At 43.6% G+C, this 21,640-nt stretch overlaps 1 protein-coding gene across 1 annotated transcript; it reads left to right on the top strand.

Moving 5' to 3' along the window:
- Positions 1-1,672: 1,672 nt before the first annotated feature.
- On the top strand, positions 1,673-15,501 carry DSEL (dermatan sulfate epimerase-like). Its single transcript, XM_004684026.2, has 2 exons — positions 1,673-7,097; positions 13,725-15,501. The coding sequence occupies exon 1, from the start codon at positions 1,673-1,675 to the stop codon at positions 5,303-5,305; it is 3,633 nt and encodes a 1,210-aa protein (XP_004684083.1). The 3' UTR covers positions 5,306-7,097; positions 13,725-15,501.
- Positions 15,502-21,640: the final 6,139 nt, after the last annotated feature.

The raw sequence follows: 21,640 nt of genomic DNA, 5'->3' as shown, positions 1-21,640 counted from the left end.
GGGCCCGGCGCTGCCGGGAGACCCCGTCCAGACCTGCCAAAGGTAAGGGGACTTGCCATTTGGGGGTCTCTTGCCCCCGGACCCCAGCCTGAGGTCGGGGTGGGGAGTGCGGCCCGGGGGTGGCCTGTTCGCGGGAGACGGACGAGAAATGCAACAGGCGGGGCAGGGCGGGGCGGGAAACTCCTGGCGTTAATGTTTCCTACGGAGAGGAGACTTGTCCAAGACTGAAACTTGGGTAGGTTCTCCAGACCCGACGCGGGCGCGGGAGCGGCTCCCCAAGTGCGCGCTGAGCTCCCCCTGCCGGCCCCGGGCGGGATGGACCGCGAGGCTACAGGTGAGGCGAGCGGTGGCTGCCGCGGGCTCCCGCGCTGGCCCGGGTCTCCCCCGGGAGCAGAGTCAGACCTCGGGTCCAGCGGACCCCAGAAAGCTAGACCCCCACGCCCGCCGGGATCCAGAAAGGGGCATCCCGTTTTTGCCCTTTCGGCCCCGAGTCCTTTGTGACGGAACCACGGAGTAGCGGTCCTCATCTCTGTGTGCGCTGCATTTGCATACTAACATTTTCTGGCGACCCACGCCAGCCCCAGCCGAAAGCTAAATTCTGTCGGGTTATGTGTTGTGGCGGCTTGTCACTTGTCGCCTTTCACTGTTGCATTTGGTATTCGCGTTTCAAGGCACAGTGGGGAGGGGGAAGGCTCCTCGGAGCTCACTTGGCTGATACCTAAGGACAGATTTGATCTTGAGCTCACATGTCTATCCCGAGATGAGGGGGCATTTAAGTCATCCGTGTGTGTCCGTGCGCCCAGCCTCAGAGAGTTTCTTTGTTTTGTTTCCCCCCAGGCCGGGGTGTCTTGCAAGAAGAACAGAAAGGAGATGTCACTCACAGTTGGTGAAAGGGGAATTTTCCTTCCCACTTGGTGGCTGCCACAGGAGGGACAGGGCCCTGCCCCGGTGGCTGAAGAGAGCAGCCCTTTATAGCTGTATGGACGGAGCCGGTAAAAGAAGACAAGAGGCCCTCTCTAGGCTGATGAGTAAGTGAGCCTGAAGAGGCAGGCTTGAGGAGGGCAGGAGTCTTGAGTTCTTTTTAAAACCATTGAACACTTGTTGAGGATCTTTTCCTGCCCAAAACGGAAGAAGAAAAGATCCTCAAAGCAAGAAGTACACAAAGTTGAAGGAGTGGCTACCTTGTGCCCTGCAGCGCTTCCTCAGCGCCTCTGGGCACGCGGACTCCAGGCCAGACTCCAACCCCATGGCTGCATTCTCGCCCACGCTGGTTTCCTATTCTGGGGAAGACTGCTGATTTGCATCCTGGAGTGCTTTCGGTTTTTATTTTTATTTTTTACTTTGACTCATCCTATTAGATCAATGTATGTGCAGGAAGTAAACTCCAGATTCCGTGCGCTCGGCTATGGTGACACGGGCCCTTTGGAAGCTTTACCATCCCTTGAAGTTTGACTGGCAGTAGACTGGGTCAGGGAAACAGGTGCCGGTGCACGTTTGCTCTGTGGCTCACTGCACCTGCTCTGAAGGAGCCGGATGGCAGCTGCATTTCAGCTCACGGACGATGTACCGTCTTTGTTGCGTCAAGACCTTAAATGAGTGTTTTCTGCTAACTGGGGAGCTGCGCTCGGCACTGTTTGACATGTCTGCCTGAGGACAGGAGTTCCCATGGGTCATGGCGTTGATGTTTACAGGACATTGCTTATTTTTAACATTAGCGGTGTTTGCTTTCTCTGCTTTTGAGGACTCCGTGAGCAATTACTCTGACTGGGCAGTTTTCACAGATGACCTGGATCAGTTTAAGACACAGGAAGTGCAAGAGTTCAGACCCAATCAAAAGCTTCCGAAAAGTGTGCCTCATCCAAGTTTATATTTCGATGCTGGAGACATCCCAGCCCTGAGACACCGGTCTCGCACAAGCCATCTGCATCTTTTCCGAGCGATCAGAAGCGCAGTGACAGTTATGCTCTCCAATCCCACCTACTACCTACCTCCACCCAAGCACGCTGACTTTGCTGCCAAGTGGAATGAAATTTATGGCAACAACCTGCCTCCGTTAGCGTTGTACTGTTTGTTATGCCCAGAAGACAGAGTGGCCTTTGCGTTTGCCTTGGAATACATGGACAGGCTGGTCGGCTACAAAGACTGGCTGGTGGAGAACGCTCCTGGGGATGAGGTTCCCATCGGCCACTCCTTAACGGGCTTCGCCACCGCCTTTGACTTTTTATATACCTTGTTAGATCATCCCCGGAGACAGAGGTACCTGGACAAGATATGGGCTGTTACTGAGGAGATGTATGAGTACTCCAAAGTCCGCTCGTGGGGCAAACAACTGCTGCATAATCACCAAGCCACCAACATGCTGGCCCTGCTCACTGGCGCCCTGGTGACCGGGGCGGGCCGAGGCGCCCAAGTCAGCGTGTGGAAGCAGGTGGTGGTGGATGTGATGGAAAAGACCATGTTTCTGCTGAACCACGTGGTGGACGGCTCCTTGGATGAGGGAGTGGCCTATGGGAGCTACACCGCCAAGTCGGTCACGCAGTATGTTTTTCTGGCCCAGCGCCATTTCAACATCAACAACTTGGATAATAACTGGTTAAAAATGCATTTTTGGTTCTATTATGCCACCCTTCTGCCGGGCTTCCAAAGGACCGTGGGGATAGCGGATTCCAATTACAATTGGTTTTACGGTCCTGAGAGCCAGTTGGTCTTTCTGGATAAGTTCATTTTAAAGAACGGAGCGGGCAACTGGCTGGCGCAGCAGATCAGAAAGCACCGGCCCAAGGACGGGCCCATGGTGCCCTCCACTGCCCAGAGGTGGAGCACTCTTCACACTGAGTACATCTGGTACGACCCCCAGTTCGCCCCACAACCTCCTCCAGATTACGGTACAGCCAAAATGCACATGTTCCCCAACTGGGGGGTTGTCACCTACGGGGCCGGGCTGCCAAATACCCAGGCCAATACCTTTGTGTCTTTTAAATCTGGGAAGCTGGGGGGCCGAGCTGTGTATGACATAGTTCACTTCCAGCCGTACTCCTGGATCGATGGGTGGAGAAGCTTTAACCCAGGACATGAACATCCAGATCAGAACTCGTTTACCTTTGCCCCCAACGGGCAGGTGTTTGTTTCTGAAGCTCTCTACGGACCGAAGCTGAGCCACCTGAACAACGTGCTGGTCTTCGCGCCCTCCCCCACAAGCCAGTGTAACCAGCCCTGGGAAGGGCAGCTGGGAGAATGCGCACAGTGGCTCAAGTGGACCGGGGAGGAGGTGGGTGATGCCGCTGGGGAAATCGTGACGGCCTCTCAGCACGGGGACATGCTGTTCGTAAGTGGAGAGGCCGCGTCTGCTTATTCTTCAGCAATGAAACTGAAAAGTGTGTATCGCGCTTTGCTTCTCCTGAATTCTCAGACGTTGCTAGTTGTTGATCACGTGGAGAGGCAGGACGATTCCCCGATACAGTCTGTCAGTGCCTTCTTTCATAATCTGGATATTGACTTTAAGTACATCCCCTATAAGTTCATGAGCCGCTACAATGGCGCCATGATGGACGTGTGGGACGCGCACTACAAGATGTTTTGGTTCGATCAGCACGGCCGTAGCCCCGTGGCCAGCATCCAGGAAGCAGAGCAGGCTGCCGAATTTAAGAAACGGTGGACGCAGTTTGTGAACGTCACCTTCCAGATGGCATCCACTGTCACCAGAATCGCGTACGTCTTCTACGGGCCCTATGTCAATGTGTCCAGCTGCAGATTTATTGATAATTCCGACTCTGGTCTCCAAATTTCTCTTCATGTCAATAACACGGAACACATTGTGTCCATGGTGACGGACTACCCCAACCTCAAGACGAGATTCGATTACCTGGGATTTGGTGGCTTTGCCAGTGTGGCCGATCAGGGCCAGATAACCCGCTTCGGTGTGGGCACGGAAGCCATCGCAAAGCCTGTGAGACGTGACAGAGTCATCTTCCCCTTTGGGTTTAAATTTAACATAGCAGTGGGGTTGATTCTGTGCATTAGCTTGTTGATTCTGACTTGCCAGTGGCGCTTTTACCTTTCTTTTAAAAAGCTGATGCGGTGGATACTCATCCTCGTTATTGCCTTGTGGTTCATCGAGCTGCTGGACGTGTGGACCTCTTGCACCCAGCCCATCTGTGCCAAGTGGACCAGGACAGAGGCCGCGGCCAATGCCAAGACCTCGCCCCCCGAGGGCCACCACCTCCACCTTCCCAATGTTGTCATTACCTCACTTCCTGGGTCAGGAGCGGAAATTCTCAAACAACTCTTCTTCAACAGCAGTGATTTTCTGTACATCAGGGTGCCCACTGCCTACATCGACATCCCGGAGACCGAATTCGAGATCGACTCGTTTGTGGACGCCTGTGAGTGGAGGGCGGCGGACGTCCGCGGCACGCGCTTTCGCCTGCTCCGGGGCTGGCTGCAGTCTTTAGTCCAAGACACGAAGCTACACTTGCAAAACATCCACCTGCACGAACCCAGTAGAGGAAAACTGGCCCAGTATTTTGCAGCGAATAAAGACAAGAAAAGGAAATTAAAAAGAAGAGAGTCTTTGCCCGAGCAAAGAAGTAGGATGAAAGGCGCCTTTGACAGAGATGCTGAATACATTAGGGCTTTGCGGAGACACCTGGTCTTTTACCCAAGCGCGCGGCCTGTGCTCAGTTTAAGCAGTGGGAGCTGGACCTTAAAGCTTCCTTTTTTCCAAGAGGTTTTAGGAGCCTCCATGAGGGCATTATACGTAGTAAGGGACCCGCGGGCGTGGGTTTACTCAATGCTGTACGGTAGTAAGCCAAGTCTTTACTCTTTGAAGAATGTACCAGAACACTTAGGTAAATTGTTTAAAATAGAGGGAGGTAAAGGCAAATGCAACTTAAACTATGCGGTTGAGTATGAATCGTTGAGGCAAGAACTGTCCAACTCCAGGTCAAGCACAGTCTCTCTGCTGTCGCATCTGTGGCTGGCAAACACAGCAGCAGCCTTGAGAATAAGCACAGACTTACGGCCAGGCAGCTACCAGCTGGTCAAGTTCGAAGATATTGTGCGTTTTCCTCAGAAAACCACTGAAAGGATTTTCGCTTTTCTTGGAATTCCTTTATCTCCTGCTAGTTTAAACCAAATATTGTTTGCCACCTCCACGAACCTTTTCTATCTTCCCTATGAAGGGGAAATATCAGCAACAAGCACTCATGTTTGGAAACAGAACTTGCCTAGAGATGAAATTAAACTGATCGAAAACATCTGCTGGACGCTAATGGATCGTCTGGGGTATCCAAAGTTTAGGGGCTAAATGCTGCAGGTCAGCAGAAATTTGCACTAATGCTTTCCCGCCCAATTCATGGCTATGAATTTGAAGTGTTTGTTCATTCTTGTACGGCGTGTGTGATTGTGTGTGAGTGTTTGCGTGCAGCGTGTTCCTTGCACAGACACTATTTGAAAAGTAGGCACCATGTTTGGGCTAACAGGATTTATTTTTCTCACCAGAGTCCTTGCTTCTGCTACTGAATTTTTTTCTGCAAAAATATTTCTGCTCCAGCGGGGTTGGTGAACTTCTATCATGGGTGTCTGGGGAGAAGGGACGTTTTTCCTCTTAACTTGCCTTCATCTGTAACTGCTCTTCAGTCTTGAACCTCAACAGCAGTGATTGCTGTAGGCCTTAGCTGTGGCTTCCCTCAAACAACTCTGGCTTCAGGACTGACTGCTGACCCCCTTATCTGTTTTACAAGGTCACCTTGCACACCTCTTGCACTTTGACACTAGTGGTTGTCATGCCCAGTGCTGTCTCTGGGGAAATGGTTCAACACCTACCAGAAGAACAGGATTTCTTCTGGGAAATACAGATGGAAATACAGAATTTTTTTTTTTTCCTTCTTGAGGTCAGAATCAGCAACCTGAAAAGCCCTCCTGCAAGTATTTTACTTAAGTCTTTGAAGCATCTGGGTGTCAGGGCACCTGGAGCATTTTAGCTGCTTCTCTGTTAAAACACCTTCTTGTCCTCCTTAAGGCCACACTGCTCACTGGCACGGTCCTCCTGTCCTGTCCTTTCTGTCACTGTCTTGCAAAAACAGCCAGCTCTTACTAATTGCTAAGCTCCTGATATTTGTGGGTATTTTTTCTTCCCCATTGTGATTAATTTTGCACCAAAGCTTGACACAAACTTAGCATCAAATTTCTTTCTTTTTGTGGAATTATCAATGGATGACTAAAGAAAGCTGGGCCGCTGCTGTGAGGTTTTTTTTTTTTTTTTTGGATTGGAAACAGAATTGGACAATTGCCTGACTTTTCTTGTATCCCTTTGAATGAGTGTACAGACCGCCAGTGTCTGCAGAAGTTGAAGGCAAATGGGAGATGATGTCAGAGGCATCTGTTTCCTTTACCATCTGCATCTTATTAGAAATGGAGCCATCATAAAATGTGGCGCGTTTTATTTTGGTCGTCTTTGAAATCAAAATGCTAGACCATGATAAGCCATGGAGTAATGACAAAGTAGTGGATGAGAAAAGGCTGGTAGCCAGCGTGGGGACTTGAACATCGCTGTACAGGCTGCTGTCTTCCCCTGACGGTTCAAACCACCAGTCCCCCCAGCTCTGTAATACTCGGGAGTCTGTCACTCTGACCTAGATAAAAGTGGTTCTTTCTCAGTAGTTTGTTATTATGTCAAAATGTGCCTCCAGAGTGATAAAGCCTGGATGTGTTACATTCCCGCGGAAACTGACTTGCCTGTCATTTCTCTTCCATTAGAGTGAGTGGACCCCACTGACACCCCCCCAAAAAGACTCTCCTTCCTTCTACAGCTGTCACTGCTTTCTCTACACTGTTGAAATGAAGGAAAAATCATTCTTGTATTCGTCTAGGTGAAGAGGAAAACAGAAGACCTGAATCTGTATTATTCTCGAGGAAGATTGCTCTCTCTAGCTCAGGGTTCTCAGCCAGCACGTAAAATTGCTCCACGGACGATAACACTATTGCCATTACTGGTCAGACTCCCAGTGTTTGCTTTCGGCTCCCGGGATGTGTGGTCTCCAATCAGATCAAATCAAACGGCTCTGGTTGGCAGGAGTATTAAGTCTGATCGAGTCGAGGTAAGAATTACAAATGTGTGCAGGTCCCGCCAGGAGAGCCGAGCCGCCCCGGCCTTGCCTTGCCAGTAACGTTATGCAGCATCAGCTCATGGGCAGAGCAGCGGGCTTGCAGCTGTGGAGGAAGGGGGGCCGAGGGGCCAAGTGAGGAGGAGTCATCCTGGAATGACTATGGGAACAGATGTGTCAATGCAGCAGAGAGAGGGACCCGTTCTCGCCTTCACCCCTCGCGGCCCAGCCAGGTGGATTTCCAGGTGAGTCTCTGTACTCACCCCTTCTCATGCCCAGGGCAGTTTGCTGGAGGGGGAGACTACTGGCCGATGCCCTTGAGAATGCTGTGTGTGGGTGAGGGGTGACGGCTTCAGGGGTAAAAGCATGTGTTCCCCTGGGCTTGGTGTGACCAGTTTCTAGGGGGATCTCATCTGGCATGTTCAGGTCTTCCGCTGTTAGGGTGCTGCTCTAGAAACACTCCCGCTAGCCTCTACTCTTACTTTTAACACCCTGAAAATAAGTAAGTGATTTTCATTATGTGATGCCTGTAAAGGCAACAGCAGTTATAAGAGTTATAAGATATCCTCTTTAAAATAAAAATTAGTTGTTGATTTCTCCAGATGTCAGTCTAATTAGATAAAATGTCTTTATTAAATTGGAATCTTGACAGCACGTCTTAATTTTGCTGACAAAAGTAATGTAGATGTGGTAATCGTTAATCTCGTTTTCAAAGTCTGAAATGTCACTAGGAGTGCAAGGGAAAAGATGTATCGGAGTTGAGTTTACTGTAATGAAGATGCCAGAGAAGAGAATAAAACGGGACAGTGTGCTCAGGAGAAGGAAGACCGATGTCTGAACATGCTTTGCATTACAGAAACCTAGAACGGCACACGTTTTAAGGAGATGACAGAACACACACGCTTTAGACCTAGGTCCTCAAAGGGGTATGGGCTTGGCTTTCTTTCCAGATAGAAGCTTAATGCACACAGACAAGGATGAGCTGTCAGCCTCCCCAGCATGGCGGACACCTGCCCGTGCCCTTGACCATGACTTCAGGGAAGACTTCGCACTGTATGTGCTAGCACTTGCCCATTTGTGGGGATCCCCCTGCCCCAACCAGGCAGTTTACGTTCCATCAATATCATTTATCAGGACTCTTTGGACCATCATCAAAGGTCCTAGACCACCGTAATAGACAGCTTTGAGCACATTCGATTATCTGTAATGAGTAAACATTAACAGTGATTTTTAAATCATTCTGTTGATTGATTGGCTTGATAACTCTGGTCATAATTAGAAAAATATCTGCTGACACACTTAGGGAAAAAATGTAAAGAGGAGGTAGCAGTTTCTAACACCAGCTCAGAGTAAGAGCGCCCAGCGTTCTGAAATAGGCCAAGGGACTGAGTAATGTGGCTGTCTACTGATTATGGATTTGTTGACCAAAATACATCTACTAATATAGCTCAAATGAATTGGTAAGGCCGAAAGAACTCAGTGACTGAGTTTTAGCCGAAAGGACGATAGGAACTTCACACAACAGATTCTACTATCTCTGAGTATGTAGATGCTTGAGCTACCATCTCTATGAGCTTATGTTTTATTTAGTCCAAAGAACATATATGTGTTTAATTTATTCTATTTCCAGAAGAGAGGTTCAGCCAACACTTCCAAGCCCTGTGGGTCCTGTCCTTGCTTAGCTTTTTCCACTCACCTACTCAGTTAGAAGCATTGCTTCTAAGAAAACTAAAGATTATCAGCAATTTTATTGGAACTATATGGATAACAAAGCTCTTCTGTTAATAAATAAGTTAACAGCAACTTCGGTATGGCTGGTATCATTTTGTAATAGTCCTCTCTTCTGTCGTAACTGTTAGGGCTTTGTATGGAGCTAACAAGGCAGAAGTTGAGAAGTCTGGGACAAGTTAAAGATGACATCCTGGTCCCACAATTTCAGCCACTCAACTTGCTCCCTCAGTGATGCACAGTGACTGGCTTCTGCTCCCTACACGTAATGACACATCTCTAATGGATCTCACTATTTCACTTTTCCACTCCATCACCACAACTTACTAAATGTACCCAGGACCCTTGCTGTGCTTACTCCCTCCTCCACGCCCCACCCCTCACCATTTAGACCTTCATTAATTTCACACTAAAAAGGTTTACAGGTTACCTGAGACCTAAGTGGGTGAAGTCCAGGTTTGGCATAGTGTAGACATTTTAAAAGAGGGATAAAAATCTATCGAGTTACTTCATATGTGCTACAGAATGACCCAGAAGGTATTCGTATGGCATAATTCACTATTCGACATGTGCCCGATTTACAGATAAGTAGGATGCCTGTGTTTTCTATGTATGGAATATGATTGTATGAAGGAATTTTGAATGGATTTATAATTCATTGATCGATCTCCTTACTTGCCAAAGCTGTTTGGATTTGCTGTCAGGGTAGTTAACTGGCAAAAAACTCAGTTGACTGTGGCACTCCGTGCTTGTGAGGAGGGGAGTCTCTCCAGAGAGTTCTGAACAAGTAGGAGAGGAGAGGAGTGGGGAGACATGTCAGATGATGATTATTTGCAAGGACAGACACCCAAAAGTGTTCTCTTCAGCAGAGATTCATTCCAAATAGGGTGCTTATGAGGAAAGGGAGTTACCAGGTGAGGGGAGTGAGGCTGGTAAGGTTAGGTGCATTCCCCACCTAGTCTTGGATTTTGGCATCCATCCAGAGAGGAGTGCAGCTAGAAGCAAACCACCAACCCCTACCTCTCCCCACCCCATTCACTCGGCCACACCAACATGCTTAGAACCAGAAATCTGAATATCAAGGGCTGCCCTGAAGAGAAGTGTGCGAGTGTGGACTGATGGCAGAGTAGGCAAATAAGGTGTATTTCCTCCAGGCCCCGTGGGCCATTTCTTTTCCTCTCCCTCCCCCTGAAAAGCTCCCATCTCCTTGAGGCTACTCAGCTCTCAGTACAGGGAAGGCAGGAAACAACCAAAAAGGGGTGAGGAGGCTCACCCCTTCGGCCAGTCTGGTCCAGTCTGATTGGCATTAACACCTTATTCCCGGTTGCCTTGGTGACCCTCTGGGACTCCTTTTGGGGTTGAGCTCAACTCTCAGCACCATCCCTTTCCTCACAGATGAAGGAGTAACACAGCATCTCTAATCCCTCCTTAAATTGGGTTGCCCTCTGTGACGATGCAAAAGATGCTTCTTATTAATTGCACGATGCAAATAATGTCCCAAACCCTTCATACTACGGTCAAAGATTACTGCCCAAATTATATTGGCATTTATCAGGTTTTACTTACATAGTCATTTATCCTCTAGCCTTGCTCCAAAAGATTGTTTGTTGTAGATTTAACCCACTTGGAATTTTTTAATATGGCTGCTTTAATTATACTGCACTATTTTAATTTGAATTTCAGTGTGATCGTTGATAAAATGATTAAAGGAGGATTTGCTTATAAGAACACATAATAGAACCAAGAAGGGATGCGGTTGCTTCATAATACACCTGTAATAAATGCATTGGAATGGTACAGTTAATAAAAACTGACCCCTTAAAACAAATCAGGTGGATTTTACGCTTCATTTTCAACGACTGACTTGAGTACCCTGGTTAATTCATTGCTCACAGCCCATGGCTTGTGTATCACGTGATCATTATTACTTTATCTTCCACAGCATTAGTCATACAAAATCCAAACCCCCCCTTTGGTTGAGCATGAGAAGCCAGGTGGCTGATTGCAGAAATACATCAAAGCAGACAACCTTCCGTCTTCACTTGAGGCAAGGGGGTTGCTCTGTCACCAAACAGATTTGAAGGGGCAGTCTCTTAAAATTTTATATTTGCGACACTTCTTAATATTATATGTGATTTGAAATTGGATAAAACTGAATTCCTAGGTTGGTAAATACCAGCTATGTGCTCTGAGGTAAGCTTTTCAATCTGAAATTTCTGTTTCCTCCTCAATTTGTAAAATCGTCTCAAAGTTGATGCAAGGGTCAACTAAAATCACATGTGAAAATTAATAGAAAGGCTCTGAATTGCTCTTTGCGGTCACTGCAAATCGTCAAGTGATATTGATTGTATATATGTACATATGTATTTATACACACATGCATGAGAGAGAGAGAGAGATTGTGCTCAAGGATAAATCCATGTGATGGGTCATTTTCCCAATGAGGATGTATTAAAAATATTTTCAGACATTTTGAACATATATCATTAAGATATACAGACCTAATATCTATTTTAGTGTTTAATATATTAACTGAGTTGTATAAATCACAATTAATATATATTGGCTTGGATATGCTTGCTCTTATATCCATATTCAAGAAACAAGTTTATTCAAACTCTCATGTCATCTTCAATGTCTTCATCGCTAAGCCATGTTTTCAGTTATTCTTGGCACATATCATTTTTGTTTTATTGAGATATAGAGCTTTTTGAATCTAAGTATGGTGTTATTGCTCAAGACGGTCTTCTCTGTTAAAAGTACTATTTGTATAAAATCAAGCATTACATTGTCATAGCTTCATTTGTAGGTTGTAATTGTCATCTGTATTATAACCATTGTATTTTTATTCTACTTCAATGTGTTTCATTTATTATAATCGTGCATAAAATTTGGGGATACCGAAGATTATGTGTGAATGTTACATTTACTCCACAGCTATGATGGGTCAGAGGAAACCATTCAGAGTACATATCCAAATTGCATATATAATGATTGTCCACCTTGACATCACACAGAACAGGGGATTATAGCAATATAAATCAATGTACAGAGAATAATTTTTCTGTAAATTCACTTATATCACGTATACTCCTTGAGTTGGGTTACAATTCTACTGTACCTTATCCTCTGCTTGATGCATTGTAAATGCAGACACCTTCTCTTCTCCAAGGTTGTAGCTAGGGACCGGAGCAAACCCCAGAGCCTCCAGCTGGAAATGCAGCTTTCCAGTGAGGACTGCAAGCAAGCACACACACACGCATGGGGGATGAGTGCCACAGACCTAGGATCACAGTTCCATACCCTCCATCGAGAGGGGTTCCTTTTCTGTGGTTGGCTTTTCTTGGGCATTGCTGTCTACGCCCTTGCTGTGGTTCACTGTATGCAAATGAGAAACCACTATCATCCATCTTCCCATATGCCAACCCCGCTGCCCCGCCCCGCCTTCGCCCCCCCATCAGACTGGGTATATTACCGATATACAGAGACAATACTATTACGGTGACTAAAATGATGAACTGGCTCTAGCTGGATCATCGGAAGCCCTCCTGTATGGCATTAATAATGGTCTACGGCCGAAGATGGGGCTTAGAGTCAGAAGTCATAACCTCACACACTTACATTATGAGGCATATAAGTATACATTATATTAATAACATCAACATGAGTGTAACCCACCGTCCACTCTAAGAAATGCTCAATTAACAACTGTTAAGTTCCCCACCTGCCCTCCATTATCACATCGCCCTGTTCCCACCAGTGATCTTAGAGTAACTCTTAACGTCTATCCTGGACTTTGTTTGCTATTTCCTTGCTTTTCTCTTGGCTCGGCCATGTATGTATCAACATTTTATATTTTTCCACTTTGTGTAACAGTGATATATGTTCTTGTGCAACTTGCTTTTGTTTATCTAATGCAGGCTGATGTTTAGAGATGGAGATCACTTATTTTTAACATGGCAATGTTCTATATGAGTATGTCATCTGAACATAGCATACTTCATCTATTTTTTGATGCATTTAGGGCATATTTCTAATTGTTGCAAATTCGAACATTGCTATAAAAATCTGTGTTCTATGATGCTATTTTATAAGAATTTTGTTGTATTTTCTTTGTACCCAGAATATTCCCACCCACCCTCACCCTATCCTCCTTCCTATATATCTATTGAGGTTCAAAAGTGCTGGGTTAATAGGATATTTGCATCCTCAACTCTGCCAGACGATGTAAATTCTTATTCTCCAAATTGCCTATATAAATTGATACTTTGAGCATTATAGAATGCTTCTGCTGCTCTGAGTTTTCTCCTGTACCTGACATTTCAGACTCGTTCTCTCTCCCTGTATGACATGATAAAACTGTCATGGTTCTGTTTTTATTCACATCCGTCTGACTATTAGCAGCACAGAGCACGCACATCTGTGCGCACCTGCACACGCTCCTGTAGAGTAGTCTCATTCTTTGCCATTTTCTTTCCTTTTGTGAAATCAAATCCATATTCAGTCTTTAATCCATGTTGTCCTTCAGGCCTTGCTTTCTGACTCACTGAAGTTTATTATATAGTCATAATACTAATCCTTTTGTGATTACATGTGTTGTGAATAGCTTGGCATGTCACTCATGTCATTATACTGTGACTTCTGTGGTTGTGGTGCACAGGTGGGCTTAATCTGAAAGGAAGCACTATGTCAATGTTTTCTTTGATCAATTATACCTTTCTTAAAGATGTGTCTTATTAAAGACTCTTTCCCAAGGTCTTGGCACTAAAAATATTGTCCATTTTCTTCTAAGCATTTTTTCATGGGTTATCCATTGCTGCACAACTATATTGCCACAAAGTTGACGGCTTCACACACTACACACTGATTATCTCACTGTTTCGTGGGTCACAGATCCTGGCGTGGGGGTCCAGGACTTTCCCAGCTGCTGTGTGGTTGCTGCTGGGGAGCTGCCTCCGAGACTCACCTGGACAAGCGCTGGTGCCAAGCTCACGTGGAAGCTGGCGAGATTCGGTTGCTTGTGAGCTCTGGACTGAAAGCCTGTTTTTCCTAGCTGTTGGCTGGATGGAGTTCACCTTTCATCAGTCGCTATCTGGGTTTCTCCATATGGCCCTTTACTCTGTGAAAACCGGGAGGGGAGGATCAACAGACAACCGAGGTTCATTAGCCCACTGCGGAAGTGACGCCCACTCAACTCAGGTCAGCAGCAGGGTGTGCGTCTCACTGCTCCCTCAGGAAAGGGGCACACCAGGGCCTGGGTACCAGGAGTGGGGTCACCGACAGTTTCAGGGTCTATGCTCCCAAGCTGTCTGTTGAATGTAACTACTCTATGTGACTTATGTTCATTGTTGCTCTTCTAAGATTTTTCTTTTTCTTTCATGAGTTACCTGTTGCCGAGAGTAAAGGATTGAGCAACCTTTCTTGTCCATGAACCTTGGATGCCACCTCCATCCCACACCTGGCCCTTGTCAGTCTATTTCTGACCTCACCACCACCCCGCTGGTGAACTTGATTGTGCCAATGACAATACCACACTGTCTTAAGGTCACTGGTCTTTTTGTTAGCCTCAGAATCTGGCAAGACTGATCTTTGCATTTTTGGTCTCATTTTGTCTTAGATCGTTTTAAGCTTCTGTTCTTGCCTGTGCATTTTAGAATTAGTTTACACAGTAACCCAAAGCAAAGAAAGACCAATACATGTTGATTGTGAATGCATTTTATCCATTTTTCAAGAATTGACCTCTTACATTCATTAGAAATTCATTACATTCACGAGCATGGCATATCCTCCTTTTATATAATACTTGGTAATCTTTGTTGGATTTAAAATCTGAGCACTTTATATTTGTTATTACAGCGGATGATATTTATTTTTAATGTTTGTTCTAACTGTTGCTAGTATATAGAAAATTCAACTGACTTTTGTGTATTTATATTGTATCAGGGACATTAGATCCTCTTTCTAATTTAGAACTTTACTTACAAATTGTTTTGAAACACTAGATGGTTTTGTAATCTGTAATTAATGAGAATTATATTTCCACCCTTGTAAACTTATATAACTTTTTACTGTTCTTATTGCATTGTTAGGGTTGTCTATAAAATATTGACAGGGCTTCGTGATAGTAATTGTCCTTAAACTATAATGTTCATGACGTGCTGCTACATCTCACCTCTGAGCAAAATCTATGCTGTGTGTATTTAAGAATCTTATCAGGCAATAGTGTTCCCTTTTCCCTGAGTTTGATAAGTGAACTTTGTACCATTCATGCATGAGCTTATCCAATTCCTTTACTGTGTTTATTGTGACTGTCACATTGCTTTGCTTTTATCTACTAATGTAGTGTATTATGTGAACCTATATATATTTTTTTTCTTTTGAGATTAAACTAAACCTGGTTTGCTATGATAAAACTAGCCTGACAATGTTTCATGATGCTTGTGTATGTAATGGAATTGAATTTGTTAATAATTAAGATAGGATGTTTGCACCAGTAATTGTAATTGCAATTTTTCTCATGCCACAGTGTCTAATTTTGAAACCAACATAGTTGGTGACATGAAATAAGTTGAGGATAATTTATTTTTATATTTTCTAGAAGAGTTATTCCTAAGATTGATGGGATGTTCACTTGTAAAGCAGCATGACCATTGTGCTTTTTTTGTGGGAACATTTTAACTACTTACCCAGTTCTATTTGATTGTCTTTTACTTGTTTATTTATTTTTATGATTTATTTACTTATGCATACAGAATTGGGGTACAGGCCAGAGGTGCAGGGGTAGTGAGAGTCTTCACCAGAGACAGAGTGGGGAGCAGAACAGGCAGACTGACAAAGTACACGGCTGAGGGGGGCAGTGGGAGGGTCAGGAGAGGTCTGCTGCGCCCTGTGGGTCACCTCCGGGGCGGGAATCGAACTTGCACTGAGGCAGCTGCGGCCAGCTTGCAGTGCTGCGTCCTAACCCGTTGCACCACCAGGGAGGGCCTGGATTGTCTTTTATTTAAATCATGCATTTACTTTTAAGTCTGTTGTGGTCAGTTATATTTTTAAAAGAATTTTCTTTTCTTTATTTTTTAATTTATTGACAAAAGGCATTCTGCTGTCTAATTATCCATCCTTCCCACACACTTACAGCTCTAATAGATTCAGTATGTATTCCTAGTTTCTTTTTGTCCCCTGGTCAGGATTTTTTTTTAATATTGTCTTTGCAAAGACTGGCTTTTATATTTTTTGTCCATACCTACCATTTTATGTTTTTTTTTTTGCTTTTGTATTGACTGACTCCTAAGCTTACATTTTTCATTCATTCAATTTGATTTACTTTTTCTACTTTTCCTTTGAGGTGCACATATTTTTTCTTCAATTAGATAGATGAATTATTCCCTCCCACTCCCCAAAGGTCCATCAGTCAAAAAATATCGGGAACAAACTGGATTTATTGTTAATTCCAGTGAGAAAGCTATTAAAAGAATGACATTGTTCTGAGTGAGACTTTGTCGGGACTTGGGGGTAATGTTACAATGGGGTATCTGAACAAATCTTCCCTAGAAGGTGGGAGGAGTAGGCCGAGACTGATGGCATAACTGACTAGGAAGTAATCAGCCCTCACATTAGCTGGGGGATGTGTTGTGCTTAGTGGATAAGCATGTGTTCATAATTCTCTGGGGTCCAGACATGGGCGTGGTTTATAAAGACATAGGAATCAACTGGCCTTGTGTACATCTCGACCCATCACCTCACAGACTTGGGCTCCTTGCTGCCTGTGGTCACTGTATTTTCATCAACTGATCAATTCAGACCTTGATTTATGTGCGTTTCTGTTCAAAGACACTTTATTGAATCCTCATTGATGATTCATTATCACCTATACTCTAGTGAAGCTCACCCAACCAGCACACATGTTCTCTGTCAAACAAAGAGCAGCTTTTTTTTGCCTAGAACAGAACACATTTCTTCGCTAGACTGTGGCACATTAAGCAGGAAGTCACCCCCAAAGCCTTTCAGTGTGAAAAGCCCCCGTTTCCAGTGGGAAGTGGAAATCAGAAGAGGCAGAGATACCCTCTGCTGGTCAGCCTGGGCCGGCAGGTTGTTTGTAGGAGACCAAGTCAAGGAGCCACGCGCACTGGCTCAGGGTAACACGAGTTTGAGGGCAAGCAGATTCACAAATACACAACCTGCAAGGTAATCTGACATTCTCCTTCTCCACCAAATCTTGCTCTTTGATCTCTCAGGGGCCTCCCGAGGAAACAGCTAACTCCTCCCTTTTCTGTCCCTGAGCGCTCGCTGCCTGCGTTAACCAACATTATTCTGTCTCCTTTGTCCTCCCATAATATGTACAGATACCAATAATTAACATATCACCAATTATCCTTTCACTTTCAGGTTTATATAGATACAGTAATAAAGTGATCTGAACTGGAGTCAGGTATTGTCAATTAATAAAATGAATGTAGGCTTAGTAACATCAATTATAACTACAACTATGGACCTCATTTTTCAGTTTTTAAGATCTAGGTCAGGTTTCTGCTTCACAAAAGCTTTCTAATAGCTACAGGTTTATAGGGTCTACAATTCAATAATTCGAGGACTACACATACTTACATAAGAATTGACCTTATTTTTTGAGGTACTCAAATACTTTTCAAATGTCAATTCTACGTGGCGATGCGGACATTCCAACTAATTGTGAGGAAATAGTTATTTGTTAATACTATGATTAAAGAAGATAGGACAATTAGTCTTAACAAAAACCAGAAATCAGAAAGGACTGAGAGATTTCAATGCATATTTTTAAATTTTATAAGAAAAAAAAGCGATGGCAATGACAGTAAAAAAGAGTGCCAAATCAGAAAGCTTGCTTTCACTTTTTACGAGTAAAGATTTAATACATTTAAGGCAAACTGTGATTTCACTCACAAGTCGTATAGAGAACAAACAAGCAGGTGAACTAAAGAAAGGAACGTAAGTGTTTGGACTGTGGGACTTTTTGGCAGTTACCGCCTTGAAGGAAGAAAGGGGATGGGCAACCGGAAACAAAGAGCAGTGATAAGGAGCAGGGAGCTGTGCTTTTAGCAGTGAACCTAGTATAGACACATGTCAATGCTCAGTGACGTACGCTGGGAACTTCTGTAATGTCTTCATACTGTGTCACCTCAGTGCAGATTAAATAAGAAAGGTTTACGCTTACACATCTATAAGCAAAAAATGAGCACCGCATATTAAAAAGTCAGAAATAGGGCCTCCCTAGTGGCTTAGGGGTTAAGGCTCGGCACCACCATCTCAACCGCTCACCATGATGGCCTGAGTTCGGTCCCTGGCCAAGGAGCTGACCCACATGGCACAGCAGACCTCTCCTGCCTCCCTCCTGCTCCCCTCAGCAGTGTGTCTCTGTATATCCACCTGTTCTGCTCCCTCCTCTGTCGCTGCTAAATCTTCTCACCGCCCCCACCACTTGCCTGCACTCTAGTTCTATGCCAAAAAAGGGCAATTGAAATATAATAAAGCAGATTATGTTTTACCATGCAAAGTACGAATGCTACTATCTTCCTTTTATTTGCAATGTACATCTTCAACTACAAATTACTTATCCCTAAAGTCTGTCCTTCCACCAGTAAATAAACGGTGGGAAAATAGAGAAATATAGGAAAAAGTAAGATATCTAAAATTCTTTGGAATCGAATCAAAAGATTTTGTGACTATTTCCAAACATTAAATGGAGACAGAACCATAATTCCATGAGGTCAAAAATTTCCCTACTTCTCACTGGTATAAAGTGTCCCCACAAATGACAGACAGACTTGCTCAGCTCAACAAACCGCAGCAGTCTGCAGTCTGGAACCACACATGACAGTTTCTGCTCAGTTCCCATGGACCCGTGCACAAAAAGCTCCTCCGTTTACTCCTCTTTCCCTCCCCCTCCTTGGCTTAATTTGATTCTGAAAAGCACAATCTACCAGACCATTTGACTAAGTCTAGGAAAGCTGCCTCTTTTGGGGTAACTGTTAGAGAGTATCCCCCAAACCCCTCTGTGCCCTGAGAAAAAAACCAAGTTTCCAACTGGAAACTTCAGCCCCAGCCTAACAGCCCCCCTCAATGTAATTTCATTCCTTCTCTATGCACATTATTGGTTGGGGGGAGGGGAGAGAGGGGTCCTAGGGAACCCTTCTCTATGGCCTCTTCAAAGCCTCTCTACCTTCATTGATGACAGGGTACTTCCCTTTCACAGAAGTCCTGAGCTCCTTTAGTAAAGACATCCCGGACTGCTGTACTGAATGGCCTGGTACCCCAAGACATAGGTGGGAGCTGCCGACACCCACAGTTATTTTCGCAAGCCAACAGTCATCCACTCCGCACACATCAGGTTATGCAAACGCTCTTCTTGTGCTTGTTGTTTGGCTTACTGGTGTGTAAGGAAAAAGTGACTTTGGCTTAAAAAAAAGCAATTGGCAAAATAAAAGAAAGAAAAACAAAACACAAGTCCGACTGACCAAGAACTATAAACACCGGCAACATCACTATCTGCGGCATAGATTTATATTCAGAGTAAATCAGTAGTGTTTCTCAGTATATAAATGAAAGAAACAAAAACTAAATCAGTGTATATACAAAAAGTAAATTATGGACCACTGCTATGGAAACAAGCTTAAGTTCAGTGTCAAAATTCAGTTGGTTAAAGCGCCTCTTCTTAACCACCAAAGCTTGCTGTTCAACCCAGAATTTCTATTACAAGAGTCTTTTTCCATAAGAAAAGGAAAAAAATTGTAGAAAGCTTTCTATATAAAAATGTTCATTACAGCATCTTCTATAACATCAAGGCATACAAACTCCTAACAGTACCCCCAACTCAATGAGGGTATGTAGGAGAGTATTAAACAATATATATATTTTTAGTTGATTACAAAACAATTATAAATAATCTCCAATCTCATTTTTGTACAGGATAAAATACAGATAGCAACTAGACTGAATGATGCTAAATGGTGTTGATAGTGGTCAAGTAACAGTCATGTCAACCTAATTTTATATCCAGATCTATACATGGATTATCTTTATATCTAGTTATATTTTATACACATACATCTACATATACACATTTCTGGATTATTATGGCTCACATATCACCAGTGTTTATCTTTGGGTATTCAAATTTCTGGGTTTTGTTCTTTATGCTTATCTGTTATTCTAATGAATTGTTTTAACATAATACAAGAAACATTTAAAATACAAAGAAAATATATTAATAAAGTATTCTCAGAGGATTAAATGTAAAATTCAGACAAAGTTAAAAATGGCTATTAGGCAAATGAACAACTGTTCAATCTCAAACATGATGAAAACAACATGAAATGAGATATTTTTGCTTCTAAATAGCAAATTCTCTACTTTAAAAAATAGTTGCATTTAAACACCACTGCTGTTCATGTATAATAAATAGTGATAAATATTCAAAGCTTAAAAAAAGGCGAATAGCCTTTCATTCAGAACTTCCAAGCAAATTTAGTTCCAAATAAATCTATTTCATTCATTTAAAACATACCTTTCTGGGGAAGTAATTTAGAAGTCAGATTTAGACATATTTGAGAAGTTTTTCATGTAGAGATATAGGAACAAACTGATTTCTCCTTTTCTTTCCTCAATTTTTCCTTTTCCTGATCTCCTTCTCTCTGCCCATCTGACTACATAGAAAGTAATATCCAGGTAACAGAAGCAATCTTTCCTGTGGGCACTTTGTCAATGACAAAATTATTACTTGAAACCATTCTGAAAGTTACTCCAGTGCTTTTCATTCAAACAAAACTACATGTCTCTCCTCAATGGTCTCGAATGTATTTTATCTTCAGCAACAATTCTGTCTTTTAAAGAGTACATGTCTCTTGAACTTGATCGCTTATTACTGTAAAATGAAAGCTATTCATTGTGAATTGGAAAGTTACAAAAGTATAATTTATAGTAAAACTTGGACAAAAGTGTTGATTGTCCGTCAAAATGCATTTTTAGTCTCACCACCAACAAGCCAGACTTAAAACGTTTATCATCATTTTTCAAGTTTCTGGAAACTATAGGTTATGCTGCTAGCTGTGCCCTCTGGAGATAATTCATCAGTTTCCCATTTGCCTGCATTCCTGTGATGCTTCAGTAACCTTGAAATAAACCTATATCCCAAGATACACTCATTACCAGCCTCTTCCAGAGAAAAGCTGCAGATAAAAAGGGGGAAAAAATCTTCCAAACACTTTGGAAGGGTTTTGATATGCTAATGTAACAATTCACAGTTTTTAGGGACAATTCAGCATGACTCTCACCTATTCCCACAGACTCCAGTTAAACAAGCATTCTGGAAAGTACTCTCTTGCTTTCAGTAAGAACTGACATACTTACTGTGAAAGAAAAGGATGAATCCCAGGTCTCATCCTTAACTTTGCCACCTTTGTTTCTTAGCTCGTTTTTATCTTCCAGACAAAAGAAAAAGCAACTCTCACATTGAATAATTCAGGGACATCCCCTACTAAGCACAGCGTGTTATTAAGCAAATAATTCTTTGCTCAAATTCTTCAATAAATATGAACAAGGTTGCCTGTCACTGGTGATTGCAGTATCTCTCAGTCACTGAAAAATTACTCATTGCATTATGTAACTTAATTTCCCGATATTAACTTGGGGCTATTAGTCGGATTCAACTTTTGTAGCAAATAGAAAAGTTTATGACTTTTCACGATGGGGTGAAATTGGTTTTGTACTTGGAGCTGGTGAGAGAACATGGTGGCAGTAGCTACAGCAGAAGCAGACATTTGGCCACTGAGCTGGCTCTG

This window comes from Condylura cristata, unplaced genomic scaffold (assembly GCF_000260355.1).
Source record: "Condylura cristata isolate star-nosed mole 26May11 unplaced genomic scaffold, ConCri1.0 scaffold00016, whole genome shotgun sequence".
Classification (NCBI taxonomy): domain Eukaryota; kingdom Metazoa; phylum Chordata; class Mammalia; order Eulipotyphla; family Talpidae; genus Condylura; species Condylura cristata.
This window is presented reverse-complemented; position numbering and strand designations above follow the sequence as displayed.